We start from the raw sequence: 15,392 nt of genomic DNA on the forward strand, positions 1-15,392 counted from the left end.
GTCCAAGTTCAAAGGCCCACTTGGGACCTTCACAGCCATCATCAATGAGGTTAACATCCTCTCTACCTGTGTGCTTATACCCATAGGTTGCTTGCCCTCAGCCTCACCTGGGTTCAAATACCGGCTAGACTTGCAAGTCACATGACCTTGGGGGCGGTTCTGACTAAAGGTGGCAGTGCCTGTCAGAGACCAGTCAGCAGGACTCAGGCAATGGCAATGATGCTGCTGAGTACCCCTCAGAGGAGGGATGTGACAGCCTGGTGTCTGTCCCAACCACCTCACCGAGCCCCCTCTGAGAGGTGAGTCTACGCCAAGCTGTTCTAGAAAAATCAGGCTAGAAACAATGACATCAAGTCCTTAAGGTAGCAGAAGAGGACACAGCCCCAAAACAGAGATGACCACCCTACAGCTGCATCAGGGAACTGAGCCCTGATTGTCCTGATGCCTGAAATGGTGTTCTAAAAGGTTCAATGTGCCTGCCCCACCTCACCACGCAAAACAGAAAACCCGGGGATTGGGAGAGAGCTGCCAGGCTCCTAATGAGCAGGAGCCCACTCAAACCCTGGCTCCGCAGCCCTGGTCCAGAGTGGGTCACTCCTCATCTGGACTCTGGAGCAAAGAGGAGAGGCCAGCAACACTGTCGTCGGGACACTCAGCAGTCAGCTGGGAGGAGGCGCCTGGCCACCTCTAACCTCTATACCACCTGCCACGGCTCTGCAGACACTCGGGGTCAGGGAGCCTATGCTTGGAACTTCCTCCCGAGGGTCATTTTCTCCTCTGTGAAAAGATCAACAGCCAGAGCCACCCTCACTCCCTTGCAAGGGACCCTGTAAGTTTTCACAGGGAGTCTGTGCCAAGGGATGCCATGCTGCACCAGAGAACCTTGGTGACAAACTGCTCGATGGCCATCGTGGGCTCCTGTCTGACAGCCTCATCTGCTGTGTGGCTGTTAATGGAGGAATGCCCCCCGCCCCCCACGGAGGGAGGCTGGGTTTTTCACGCAGCCCATCTGGCTTCCCTCCACCCCAGTGTTCCTCTGGAGAAGGTTTTCATATCACAATCACAGCCTGGATTCTAGAACCCTACAGGCCAGGGGGACAGAGGCAGAGGTGGAATGTACGGACATTGTGAGACAACATGCTTCCTAATAAACACATGAACACCCGGGGAAGAAGGACCAGCTAACTTCAAGCTGCTCTCTGAAAGGCAGCCTGCAGGGCCTAACCTCAGTCTGCCTTCACTGCTGACCCCAGAACCACCTTGTGCCAGGAACAGAAGACTCCAATCAGCCTTGTTAGACCAACAGTAGGAGCTGCCTGCGAATGGTACCAGGAGCCTCCATCCCTTTGATTGCAGACCCTTGAAGTCCCACTGCCTCCACCAAGTGTGATCACCAAGACACTGTGGCCACCTGTACCCAGGGCAGTCACAACCTTATAAATCAAACCCTGAGCCAGGCTCTGCTGGCCACGCCTACCCACAGCCCACCTAAACTCAGGCAAGCCAGGGCCCCCAACTGCTCATCCAAACAATATCTGGGCCTCTGACATCCACCAGCTGGCTCAGCAGATGCTCTGAGATCAATGTAGAATGATTTCCGGACTTGGACTTTTGGTTGAGACCTTCTCAATACCACAGGAACAAAAAAGAGAATATCTCTGCTAGGCTCCTAGTCCAGACAGAGAAACAGAGAAATAGAAGACAAGATCCCCCTGGCCTGAACTCCATTCTTGCTTTATCTCAGCTATGCCAGGCAAAGCAGACAAGTCCCACTCAACAACTGCACAGAACTAATGATCACCCCACAAAACACAGCTGACTTTGCCCAAGCTGTTACAACCCAAAGGTCCTTCCTCAGATGACTAGAGAATAGAATGGTGGTATATCCATTCAGCGGAATAGTACTCAGCAGTTAAAAGGAACTATAGCTATAGTAAAGACTGTGTGGATGGATCTAACATCAAGTTGATCAAAAAGGGCCACATCAAGAGAACACATTGAACTGCACCATTCAACTGTAATGGGGTCCAGAGACAAATTGAACCTACGTGAACTAAAAACAAAGATGAGGATAAGGATCAGGCTCAGAATAAAGGTTGCCTTGGTGATGGGCGGGTGAGGTTACTGACTGGGAAGGAAGGTGAGGGATCTGGGAATCTTTATGTAGGTAGCAATTACCTGAGGTGTACCCACAACTAAAAGCATGCTAAGCTTACGTTTAAAGTCAGTCTGTGTCATACATGTGTGTAATACATATGACATTTGAAATACATGATTTGAAGTTGGCCTCTTACTAACAGAATCCATTGCTGTTCAAATTATAACTGATATTTTGCCTGAAAGTGTGGTCACCTCAAAGCGAGGAGCTGAGACACACACACACACACACCCCAGCCCTTCAAGAACCATCGCAAATCATGCTGTGTAGTCCCATCTCTCTGCCTCACTTCGCCGCCTGTTCCTTTACAATAACTGAGCTCTACGAGGGGACCTGATCCTACAAGAATAATTGTCTGTGACAGATAGTATGTGCTCATTAAAATGCCTCATGATTGCCTAAGGTACATGAGACACACCAGATCTGACAGCCCCAACCAGATACCATATCAGCAATGGTATGCTGCCCACCCCAAACCAAACCCAAGCTCTCTCCATCACTGCAGCTCTGAACCTCCTCCTTTGACACAAATCACAGTAGCTGTACAGTAGCAGAATCCAGAGCTGCCAGTGCAGTGCCCACTCCCTGTGCCGCCCGCTGGCTCCTTTTCAGGTCACCTCTGCCACCCTGCACTGTCCTTGCCAAACCTCAGTTGGAGAGGGCCACGTGAGCTCCCAGAAAACACTCTCTCAGGTGTAATGTTTAATCTAGACTCTTCCCCCACCCCCCCGCAGGGGCTCCCTGCCCTGCTGGCAAAAGGGACACCCACAATCCTCCTGCCCCACCTCTGTCCAGACCTCCCAGTTGGATCCTGGCGAATTCAACCTTGGACTCTTCTTCAGCCCCAAGTCAGTAGGGGAAGTGGCTAACCCAGCCTCACCTGTGCACGGGGCCAGGTGGGTGAGGAGGCCGGAAGTGGATTTTTGTCCAATTCTGCAAAGCTCCCATAGGAGAGAGGGGGCTCGAAACACACTCCACCCACAGGGCTTGAGAGCAATGCCTTTTGCGAGTGGGAGGGGTGGGTCTCTTTTCCTTAAGATCTCTCTCTCTCTCTCTCTCTCTCTCTCTCTCTCTCTCTCTCTCTCGTTTGTTAAGTTTCCACACCCAATACTTTCTTTTGAAAGATACTTCATAGTCATAGGTGGCAGAACCACAGAGCCCAAGTCTGACACACGGGCCACCAGGAGTTTCTCTTTCATCTTGTCAACCGCCTCAGGCAAGGGGGTTTAGTTCCAGCCCCTCCCCAGTCTGTGGGCTGGGTAGAGAAGGTCTACTGAACCTCACTCAGTTCACTGCAGTCCTCAGCGTGCCCCCATCATCCAGAGCCTCTCGGGACTGACGCTGTGCCCCACTCCAGGTCCCCAGCCCCATAGATACTTCGGAAGTGCTTCAAGTCTGGCTTGTGCGCACACAGCACACACAGTGGCACTTTCTCCTGGCCCTGACCTGGGCCACCGCCCCCAAGACTCCACGTACAAACTTCTCTAAACTACCGGAGGAGGTAGGAGGGGGATGAGGGTCCCCTGCTGGGAATGGGGTGCACACGCGCGCGTGCCCACACGCACACGCGTGCACACACACACACACACACACACACACACGCCCACGCACCGCCCCACCCCCTGAGCTCTGCAAACCCGGCGCAGGCCAGCCACACCGGCTCCGGGGCGCACGGGGGACCCAGCGGGGCCCACGCTTGGTGGATACGGGCCCTCCGGGGAGGCCAGGGCCGCGGTACCTTGCAGGTTTTGCACACGGATGTCGCTGATCTGCCCGATGAGCTCCTCGCGCTGGAACCAGTCCCACTCCTGAGCAGCCATGGAGCGCGCGCGGCGGGCCGGGGCGGCGGGCGGCGGGCAGCGAGCGGTGGGCGGTGAGCGCGGGGCTGGTGGGCGGGCGAAGGGCCGGCCCCGCCGCGGGCGGACGGGCTGGCGGGCGGGCGCGGGCGGCGGAGCGGGGCGCCCGGCGCGCGCTCACTGCCCGGCGGGGGCGGGGGCCCCGGGCGGGAGGGAAGAGGGCGGGGCGGGGCGGGAGGAGCCGGCCTCAGGACAGTCCTTTTTTTTTTTTTCCTTTTTTTCCCTCCCCCACCCGCAGGGTGGGTGTTGGTTGGATTGTTTGGTCGCAAACGCACAATGATGAGGCGCAGGGGGGTCGCAGCCCATAGATTGTGATGTCTTGAGGGGGTGGGCCTGGTGACGCAAGCCAGGGTGCCCCTAGAGCTGGTCCAGGATGTCTGCCCCTTCCCTATCCTGTCCCTTCTGGTCGCAGTAGGAACCCCTCCTATGCCTGGATCATCTCCCTGCTAAAGGCAGCTAAACCCTGTCCATCTCTGATCCCAGGACCATGGAAAGTGAGTGATGGGCTAAGTGATGTGGAGATGGAGTTTCCTGTAGAGCAGGAGTTGGGGGCAGCGGGAGTGGGAGGGGGATCCTTTCTTGGTTTAAGAGTAAAGGCCACTTCCGGTTCTCTCCAGCTGTTGGGAGAAACCCTCCCAGAAATGGGTACCTTTGGGGTCTTGGCCATAAGAAATCTGGTGTTTTATCGAAACCCCAAGGACAGGCTGGGCAATGGCTCAGGTGGTTTCCTGCTTGCCTCGCACGCAGGAAGCCTTGGGTTTGATCCCATGTGCAACATAAAGGGAGTATTTGCACAATCTGTGGTCCTAGCACTCTGGAGATGGAGGCAGCGGGAGAAGTTCAAGGTCATTCACAGCTACCTGGATGAGTTTAAGGTCATCCTGCGATACCTGAGACAGAACAGGCCTTTGTGGTTCCCACTCTGGGCCCCTGGGTCTTTTAACCTGAGAGTTCTGGAGCTTATCTTGTTTGGGGATCCACGGGGCCTGTGTACTTGCAGCCAGGGCTCCTTTATCGGTTAGCCAGCAGAAAATCTGGGAGTTTGTCTAAAGTGAGGAATGACTTAGGGGTCCACAAGTCCCAGTGTCTGGCTCTCTGTTCAGATTCTACCTACAAGAAAACGAAGTATGCCATTGGTAGGATGAATGCCCAGAGGGAGAAAGTGTGCAGAGCTCTCTGAGTGTGGAGACTCACCGAGGCCTGCTGACCATTGCCATGTCTGTGGAAAGCCCAGCAATGAGCAAGCAAAGATGAAGGCCACAGACATGTCTCCTGGGAGAAGCAGGCCCTGGGGGGCAATGAGAGACCCTTAAGTCATTTGTGTTTAGCCCAGCTGAGATGACAATCCCAGATCAAAGTGATCTTCAGAAAGGGGGACATTGTCAGCTGGGGGCAAGGAGCCAGGGTGGAGGCAACATCACCAAGGGTCCCATAAAGCCTGACCCTGAAGCTGAGACTAAAGGGGGGAGAGACCCACCTCCCCAACCCCCCAAAATCTAACCCCCGGGACCAGGCATCCACCCAGCAGAGTAGCCTCAGTGCAGATCATGGGTGTCTGAGGCTCTCACTAGACCACTCTGTCCCTGCCTGGATTCATAGTTACACTATAGAGCCAGCTCCAGTTAACATGCATGGTCTCACCTCTCCTCAACAAGGCGTCCCACTTAAATTCGATTTCTATCTTTGCTGTGGGTTGAAAATCATTTCCTTCACAAAGCCAAGTGCTGAGAAAGTCAGCTTCGTTGTCTCCATCGTGAGATGGCCAAATAGAGAACTTGACTCAAAACAGTATGTGGTTGAAAATGATCAGAAAGGACAGGCTATCTGTGATGCCTATTCTTGGGAATGACGGGGAAGGAGGCCTGAGTCACTGCTGATTAAACACCAACTGTAAATCTGATGTTTCTTTGAATCAAAATGCAAGGAATTTTAGGTGGTTTTCCAAATGGCCTGGGAGCCAGAACTCACTGTGAAGCTGACCCCTAACAGCACCTGGATTGTCACTGAATGAATAGGATCTCCTACAGGACCTCTAAGGGCGTTGGGAGCACACCTGGCCTCTCTCATTGGTCCTTGGGCTTATACCCTCACCTGTCAATCATAGTTCTCCACTTCGATCTATTGCTACAAGTTGCTGCAGGTCCTAGCTATCCCCAGGGCTTGTGGTCTGGTGTGCTCTGTCCCTCTTGGATTCATGTTTGGAAGCCTGCCCAGCCAACATGGTGATTTCAAGAGGCTATGAGACCCTAAGAAGTGTGACCTCCTGAGAGGTCTTAGGTCTCAGAAGGAATTAAAGTCGTTCTCGTGGGACCCCAGCTGTTGTCACAAGACCAAGTTACCACAGAACAAGTAAGCTGGGGTATCAGAGGGTTGTAGCACTTACCTGCTATGCACAAGGTCCTAGATTCCAAACCCAGCACCACCAAGGGTGATCCCTCCAGCTCCCTTGCTTCCTGGTTTGTGGGCGGTCTCTCCCTGTCACTCAAACCCACCATGATGTCACCACTGCAGTGAGAGATTGCCAGGAGCCTCGTCGCGACCGTGGCTATGCCACATGCACTTTAAGCCCCTTCAAAATGGCACAAAGCTCCCATTTGTTAGTCACAGAAACAGAACATGGACCGATAGACATGTCACCTCCAGGCCTTTACCTAACTCGTCCCCTGTGACACCATCCCCGCTCCTCCCTTTCTCAGTTTACACCTCCTGAATCCCACTCACCTCAAGAGCCTTCTCCATCATCACCCTGGCCTGCTGGGTGACTGACTGGTGCCAACCTGGCGCTATTTGGTATGCACTCCTGAACCCTGCTGGCCCACATCTACACAGCATGAGCATAACATTTCCTTAATGGCTTTTCCTCAATCACCCATGAGGTCCTAAAGAACACAGCCGAGTCTTAGCCATTTTCTACACTTGACCCTGAAGCACGGTGCCTGGCACAGAGGAAGGTCTCAAGTACCACACACATGAATGGCCCTTATTGTAAGCTTGGAAAGCAGAGGACTGCTGTGACCAACAGCTGGCCTTCACGACCGGGTCCAAGCAAGCTTCTGAGAAGGCAATCAAGACATGTTTGCTTAGCTCTCATGGCAAAGTGCACCCCGTGGAGAAGCAGGCACCAGTGCCAAGAGAGGGTTATCCCTTCCTCAGGCACGTCCAGCCTTCTGGAGGGTGTGGACTTCAGGGAAAACTGGGCATTTGGCCTATCGCATGATTGAACAGAAAACTCTCTCTCTGTCTCTCTCTGTCTCTCTCTCTGTCTCTCTGTCTCTCTCTCTCTGTCTCTCTCTCTCTCTCTCTCTCTCTCTCAGACATTTTGGGGAAGGAAAAGTACTCTGCCTACAGGCTTGGCTTCCTGGAAGTTCCCAGCAACTGATTTTTCTAGATGTTTCCCAGATCTTCCAGAATCTTGGTCATTGTTTAAAACTGGCTTTCTCCCGAAGGGAAAGACTTGGGAGGATGGCAGAGTGCTTAGACGGCACTGACTCCAGCCTCCTTCCCAGGCCCGCACAAGGATTTCCAGTTGATCTGGCCCAGCGAGTGACCTTCCTGGCCCCTGCTTCTGGGGACTGATGGATGCAGGCAGCAAGGTGAGGTACAGGTTTCCTTCTGTGGTCCAGCCTACATGACTGTCATGTGGATTCCAAACACAAAAGGATAAGGTAACCCCAGTGTTCCTGTGTAACCCCACTGGGAGAGGTGGGAGGAGCCCAAGTGAAGGGAAGCTGCCCTCTCTGGAGACAGCCACTTCCCTATCTTCTTCATTGTTGTGACAAAATGCCCGAGCAGAACTTGGGTGGAAGGGTTTATTTAGGCTCATGGGTTTGCAGGTTTCCACGGTCATCTGGCTCGGTGGCTGTGAGCCTTAGAGCATCATGGTAGAAAAAAAGCTATTCAGATAATGACATCTAGGAAGAGGAAGGGCCTCCAGGAAGGAGGCCATGTCCTTGGTGACTCACTTCCTCCTGGTCTCATTCCTCTCTTCCAACCACCTCCAAGGAGGCCACCATATTATGAATCCTTCAAGGGATCAGTTGCATCAAGGGATCGATTGATTGATTCCATCACAGCCCTCGAGATCCAACCACCTCACCAAAGCCCACCAGCAGGGACCATGCCTTTAACTCATGAGCCTTCCAGTCACTTCTCACCCAAACCACAGTGTCCTCTTATGTGTAGACAGCCTTTGTCAGCTCAGAAGGGATGCCAGAGGCCAAAGAGGTAGAAATCCTTGTTAGAGGAGCTTAAGTCTATTAACAGCCTGCCCCAGGTTCCAAACAGAGCCCTTTGTCCTATACGCTCACTCTTGACTGACAGTGTTCTCCAGTGTGACTAGAGAAAGACCTGGGCCATAGGCCACACTAACACTTGGTGATATATATGTATGTATATGCATGCTTATATAGTTTTTAAAAAAAATTTTTGAGACAGGGTTTCTCTGTATAGCCCTGGCTGACCTGAAACTCACTTTGTAGACCAGGCTGGCCTCCAACTCAGAAATCCGCTTGCCTCTGCCTCCCAAGTGCTGGGATTAAAGGTGTGTGCCACCATGCCCAGCAGTTTAAAATTCTTATCTCAATCAAAATCTCTATACTAATCAGAATGCTAAAACCTCCAGGAAGCCAGATGAGTAATTAGAGAGCCTGTAATCCCAGAATTCCAGAGACTGACAGAAGGACTAAGAGTTTGAGGCCAGCCATGGTTGCATAACAACATATGGCAATCAAGACATGTTTGCTTAGCTCTCATGGCAAAGCGCACCCCGTGGAGAAGCAGGCACCAGTGCCAAGAGAGGGTATCCCTTCCTCAGACACGTCCAGCCTGAACATTGGCAGAAATATTTCAAAAATTAAAAAAAAAACTGAATAAAACTTTACAAATTTTAAATGATAAAAATCTCAAAGTTAGCAGATTGCAGCCATTGGGCTAGTGGTTATTGTTTTAAAAAAAAGACATTTCCTAGCCAGGGGTCTGCAATATGATGTCACCAGGCTGCACTGTGCGATAAATACCCCTGGCTTCATTCATTCAACAGACCTTGGTTGAGTATCTCCCCTGTGGCCAGGCCTTGTGTCTGGTATGGTGGTCTCCTCAGTTTAACCTCACTACTGAGATAGAAGCCTTTGGGGTGGGCATTAAACAAAGGGCTCTTCCTGGCCCTAGTAGCCATGCTGTGGAAGATGACAGATATGAAGCAGGCGACCTAGCAAGTGGGTGGCAGCCTCCATCAAACAAAGGAAATAGATTCTTGAACTATTTAGATGGAAGATTTGACAGCCCTGTGTGCTTGGCTAGGGAATCCCGTAGCTCCACATCTCTATACCTCTGCTTCTAGCGTTCTCTGCCTGTCATTGCCACTGTGTTAGTCACCTTTCTGTTACTCTACCAACTATCAGAGCTCATCAGCTTTGGGAGAAAAAAAAGGTTTGGTTGAGCTCACAGTTTGGAGGTCTCAGTCTCTGGTTGGCCTGCTGCTTTGGGCAATGCAATGCATCATGGTAGTTGTACAGGGCCAAACAAAACCAGTTAAAACCAATCACCACAGGAGCTGGAGTGTGAAGAAGAGCAAGTGGCTAAAGTCCCCAGCCCTTTCAACGACAGGCTCTCAGGGACCTGAATAGTCGTCAGTAGACTCTCCCACCTAAAGATTTGCAGCCCCTGGGTGGTAAGTGCTACACTTTTACCTGAACACCACTGCGAGACACTTAGGTTCAAACTGTAGCACCCACTTTACTCCAAACTCCTGGAAAATGCCTTGAAAGTTGGGCTATTTTATATCGCCTAACATAACTGTTGTTATGTTAAATAGGTCAAGAAATATCAGTGGTGTGCATACACAAACAAATGGCGTTTAAGCCTTATTAATTACTAACTCCTGATCCTCACAGAGCCAAGGAGCCCAAGGCAAAGCGGGGGCCTCTTCCATGAGCAAGCAACAGGCCAGAGGACACAGGGGACGCACAGCAACAGAAAGGCGCTTTCTCCTGCCCCGGCTCTGTGTTGGCTGTGTAATCCCAAGCCACTTCTTAGCCTCTCTTGACTTCTGCCCTCTGCTCACGGTCTCTGCCTGTTGGGGTATGAACTCGGATGTTTATCTTCAGATGGTTCGTCACTGAGACCCAGGTCGCTTCAAAGGCTCAAAGCCAACCACATCTAGAAGATAAGGTTCCCCTGACGTTAGGAGATTGCCTATAATATGTGAGATTAATGAATTCCCTAAGATTTTATTAATTATTTTGGTATGCAGAGGTGTTGGTGGGTGGTTTAAAAAAAATTCTGCTTCCCTAGGTAGATTGTACCGGATGCCCCAGTTTCCACAAATAAAACCCTTCATTGCTCCCAGTTTTGAACAGTCAAAGGCGGCTTCCCTGGGGATGGAGCAGTTAATTTTTTTTTGGTAGCTATAAAAACTCCATTTAAGGAGTGTGCATTTTCCAGAAAAACTAATGATAACCCTCACCCTCATCACCACCACAAAGAGGGAGATACTAGTGACGGTAATGTGGAAAAGAGGGCGCTTTAAAAACTTTACAGAGGGAAACGCCCACACCCTCGAGTGTTTGCAATGAGATTGCAGCAATGGACATCTTTTTGTTTTGTTTGTTTGTTTGTTTGTTTGTTTGTTTTAAGACAGGGTTAAAGGGTTTCTCTGTATAGCCCTGGCTGTCCTGGAACTCACTTTGTAGACCAAGCTGGCCTCAAACTCAGAAATCTGCCTGCCTCTGCCTCCCGAGTAAGGCATATGCCACCATGCCCGGTTTTTTTTTTTTTTTTTTTGGCATTTTGAAATCTCAAGCAAGTTTTTCTGCTGAGAATCCCAGAAAAGATACCCATAAACCTCCTGGGCTTGTCCCTGAAGCTTACATTCTCTGATGGGAGAAGCCATTTCTAGTTTTATTGTACGTCTATTGTCTACCTGTGCGGCTGGCGTTTAGTCCTTCCTGCTGGCAAGGACCCAGCCAAGAGCATTTATAACCTCATTCACTCACTCTTCTCAGCAACTCCTCTGGAGAGGAACTGTCAGCGTCTCGATGTTAGACATGAGGAAACTAAGGCCAGAAAAGTTTCACAGTGTCCCCAGAGTCACTGGGGCGCAGAGACTGAAGCCCAGGACCTGGGTGCAGGAGCTCCCCTGAGCTTCATGTCCTGTCTATGGTAGCTTTGAGCTCAGCAGCTCCCACTTGGAGCTGTTTAAGGCAGAATCCCTCTCTAGGGAGCACTTTTGCTGACTTCTGACCTTAGCTCTTTAAGACCAATAGGGCAAGCTCACTTCCAGGTCAGGAACAAAGAACTCTGTATTGATCCAAGGGGGGGTCCCCAAATCTGATGCCCAAGGATCCCCAAATAGCTTCTCATCATTAAGACACCTCAGTAGGACCTTTGTGGGAGGTGTGTTTGTGCATGGCACAAGGAAGGGATACTGCCTGCATGCTGGCGAGGACATTATTGGCATTTTTGTCTTACTGTGCATCCGCACAGACTAAACCAGCTGTGACATCACTGGGGGCTAGATTCCTAAGGGACCATCAATGAACATGTAGTTTGTTGTTAACCAACAAGTCCTTATGTGACATGTGACTCTGTTCCTTGCAGTACAAATGGATTTGCATGTAGATTCCTTTAGGGCAAAGGAAGAAGCTGTTAAGCCAGTAGCAAGTCCCAGCCACTTGATGTAATGACTCCTGGCCTGTTATCTGTCCCACCATGACCTGACCTGTCAGCTTTCCCACCTCCATCTTCACCCTGCTCCTCCTGGGATGTGGCCATCCCTGCACTCCTCTGGACCTGGGCTGGGTTTCATGGCTTGCCTGAGAAGACAACTATGGCAGCTGTGATGCCCTTCTGAGGCCACTCAGAAGAAGTCTGGCAGCCTGCACTCCAAATGCCTCCTGGATGAAGTCAGTTACCGTTCATTCATCAGTGTGAGCCTGCATACTGTGTAGAAATGAAAGCATACCCCACCACCCAGCAGCTAGAGCAACTGAGTTGGGAGACAGACAGACACAGGAGAAGAGAAGCCTTGTTCCAGGGCCCATGTCCATCCAGCCCAATGGAGCTGTGGAGGGCTTCAGACTTAGGAATCACTGGAACTGCATAAGAGACTCTTGATATCACAGAGGAAAACATGTGTATGCTTTAAAGTGCTAGATACATCGTGAAGTCCTAGAACCCAGAACCCAGCCCTGCTCTCCAGAGTCCCCTGTCCCAGCTGCTGATACGTCTTCCCCCTCCCTCTATCACCAACTATCTGTGTCCGTTCCCTTGATGGCTTCCAACCTCCTCCCTAGCAAGTGATCTTAAACCATCATTAGAAACGGTTGCTTCCGGTCCACTTTGGTGTGTCTACAGTCCCTACCATGGATGACCCCTCATCTTCACCCACTCGGTTCCCCTAGGTTACCTGCTCCTGTTAGTTCCTCAAAAGAGCTGCTTACATACAAACTCTTCAGAGACTCCCTCGGATCTTTGAGAGGGCTGGAGATGTGGTTTATACTATAGAGTACTTGCTGAGCATGCGTGAAGCTCTGGGTTCCAGTCCTAGTGGTTTCACACTATCCTGGGAAGAGAACAGATACATCACAGAATCATGTTTATCAAGGAGGAGGGAAGACACGGATCAGACACGACCACACCATGAAGCAAAAGAATCCAGATGACACAGAGGTGTGAGCTGTAGGGTTCTGTTGGCTAAAAAGTCCCGATGCTGGTGATGGAATGTAACAGAGGCCAAGGTGAAGATCTTCCTCAGAGGCAGAGAGGAAGGCACATAAGGGCAACCCCTGAGGACTGGATGTGTGTGGTTTCTGACCTGAGTCTGGTCACACACTTTAGAGTGGGTAGTTCTAACAGACCAGTCTATCCATTTTAGGGGTGGATGTTCAAATTAGTGATAAAGAAGGGAGTGCTGTGTCACAGGCTTTTTGGTCACACTGTGAACCCCAAGCTTGTGTGTCTATCCCTAGCTCACCCCTTTAATCAAAGAGCTTCATGCTTACTGTAAATGAGATTAAAGTCAACATAGATGAAGAGGTGACGTAAGCAACCAGCTGACAGGGAGTGGACATAGGAAAACCGGACAGAGTAAGAGGAAGTCAGGAGGATGAATAGTGAGACACACAGGAAGTAGAAGGGAGGGACATTCAGTTTGAAGGGTTTTGAGTTTGGTGTGGAGAAGGACAGCTTTTTCCTTTTGGGATGCTGGCTGACGAGGAAGGTCAGCTGGGTGCTTTCTCTTCACCCCAGTATCTGGCTCCCGATTCTTCACTGGTAAATCAAACCGAACATTTAAGACACTATTAAGAGCAACAGTGAGGTTCCACCTACTAATGGGCTGTCGCATTCACTCACTCCTTCCTCCGCCTGGAGTGCATCTTCTCTTGACTTTCTTTGGTGAACTCCTTTTGGTCGTTCTCATCTAGACCAGCCTCCCATTTCTTCAGGGAGCCCTTTTCCTAAAAGGATTGTATCAGTCAGCTGTGGCCGCAAAACAAACACACCCATGAAGAAAGTGATCAAGAACAATGCTCGTTAACTCGAGATTCTGTTGGAATGCACACGATGCACATGAACTACGGTGTCAGACTGGAGGGCCCCATCCAGACAGAGTTAGCACCCAGGGAGGAAGTCGGCAGGACAAGACATAGGTCAGCTGTCCAGGCCCCTCAGTGGCAGGAAGGAGACCAGATTGAGTGTGGGACTCAGGCTGTAACTGCCAGCTGGTACAGATTCAGATCCCAGCCCTGCTGCCTCCTTCCTGTGACACTTTAGACAGCCCTGGACTTCTGCCCATGTGAAAGGGAGTCACAATGAGTTCTAGAGGCAGTCAATGCACATAGTGTGCAGAGCAGCTCCCTACACACAACAAGGCACACAAGGACACTCCACTCTGCTTGTATGACAGTCTAATGTCACTCAGAGGCAAGTGCAAGGCAGGATCCCTGGTGGGAAGGGCTCCTGAGGCGTCTAGGGTTAGGTCCAGCAACCTCAGTTCTGCAGTGGCTATGGCCTGGGGCAGCTGTGACTGGGTGCCCCCCTCCAGGGGCAGGTGCAGGGCCTGCAGGATGCTCCATTGTGTCTCAGTAGCCAGCCACATTTTTGAGGTATTTTTGAACCCACTGATGAAAAGTCCTTTTCTAATTAGCCAAACCTTCCTGGTGCAGGTTAGCAAGGGTGTATTTGCCTCACTTTAGGGCTTGCCCTAGAATGTGGGTCAGAGGTAACCAGGCACCATCCACCTCCAGCAGTTTGGACCATAGCTTGGTGGTAAAGTTGGAGTAAGTTGGCACGAGTCACTGCGGGTTATGTGGGAAGCCTGCCTGCTTTCCCTCTCCCCCGAACTTGGGAGTTGGCTCTCTTCTCTAACCAGTTCCTCTATCCTTGGGGTCATTTACTATCCTTAGCAGGAAGCTGGAAGAGGATGGGAGGGAGGAGGGGCTTAGGGAGACAGGGGAGGGTCAGTAACAGAGATAGCAGTGACTGGCGCTGATCTGAAATCCAAAGCGGCCTGTGTGGTTTGTTGCTCCCTGTTTTAAGAACAGGCTTATTTTCTTTTATAAAAATAACCCTTTTGGGAAGACCTGTCCATGGGAACATCACCTGCCCTGGGGCCAGATCATTGCAGAACCCCTTTGGCAAAGAAGGAGGCAGGCTGTCAGCCTTTGATCCTGAAGTCAGGCTCCACCCTCCAGCATCCCCATCCACAAGGGACACCATGGGTGGCACACCTCTAGCAGCAGGGCCCTTTTCAGAACCCACTTCTCCCAAAAGAATGGAACCCTCACTCCATGGCCACATGGTCTCACTACAGTGTGCAGACAGATTGGGGAGTCTCAGCTTCCACTTGATCCTTGACAGGACATGGGACAAATGTGATCCCTGAGCATCGCTGACCTCATGGCCCGTGGATTTCATAGCAGAATCCATCCCCCAGTCCCTGTGCTTTCTTAGAGGGCTGCTGGGCGCTCAGTGGTGACACAAGGTGACACACACACTCAGGACAACGAGGCAGCAAATAAAGGTGTGGCATCTGAGCCACCGTGACACTGGGAGGGGGAGGGGAGGAGGCGGCGCTAGGGGTGGGAAGGAAGCCAGAGCTGTGAGTAGAAGGAACCAAGGACTGAGGATCTGGAGTATGGAAGGGTCTCCAGCTGAGGGTAGAAGAGCCTGCTTGTGTAGTTAAAGACTGGCTTTCCAGGAATGGGGTGGGTGCACAGGACACCCAGCAGCCCAGATATCCCCACACTTCCCCTTCAGAGAATGTGGCCTCCCTTCCCCCAGCCTGGAACTTGCTTGCTCAAGGGTGGAGCTACCGGCTCATTCGTCCTGCCACGCCTACTGCTGGAACCTGCCTTTGCTGCCTGGAGGCACACACGTGT

General features: G+C 51.4%; 1 protein-coding gene and 1 long non-coding RNA gene across 5 annotated transcripts in view; one reads left to right on the forward strand and one right to left on the reverse strand.

Moving 5' to 3' along the window:
• Clmn (calmin) overlaps positions 1–4,083 on the reverse strand; it is a 98,839-nt gene extending 94,756 nt beyond the window's left edge. For 2 of the 3 annotated variants that reach the window (XM_021178585.2, XM_021178587.2), the window contains exon 1: positions 3,897–4,032. In XM_021178585.2, coding sequence (XP_021034244.1) covers positions 3,897–3,978 — 82 coding nt within the window. In that variant the 5' untranslated portion in view covers positions 3,979–4,032. Of the gene's footprint in view, positions 1–3,896 lie in introns of all 3 variants that reach the window. The other variant, XM_021178586.1, reaches the window with a different exon arrangement.
• Positions 4,084–4,650: 567 nt separating this feature from the next.
• LOC110306952 lies at positions 4,651–14,381 on the forward strand. Of its 2 annotated transcripts, XR_002379335.2 has the most exons (4): positions 4,651–6,363; positions 7,521–7,607; positions 9,906–10,092; positions 11,611–14,381. It is a non-coding gene; the product is annotated as an uncharacterized LOC110306952 (long non-coding RNA). The 2 variants fall into 2 exon arrangements; XR_003838413.1 differs by having other exon boundaries at positions 4,651–7,607.
• The last annotated feature ends 1,011 nt before the right edge of the window (positions 14,382–15,392 follow it).

Source organism: Mus caroli, chromosome 12 (genome assembly GCF_900094665.2).
Source record: "Mus caroli chromosome 12, CAROLI_EIJ_v1.1, whole genome shotgun sequence".
NCBI lineage: Eukaryota > Metazoa > Chordata > Mammalia > Rodentia > Muridae > Mus > Mus caroli.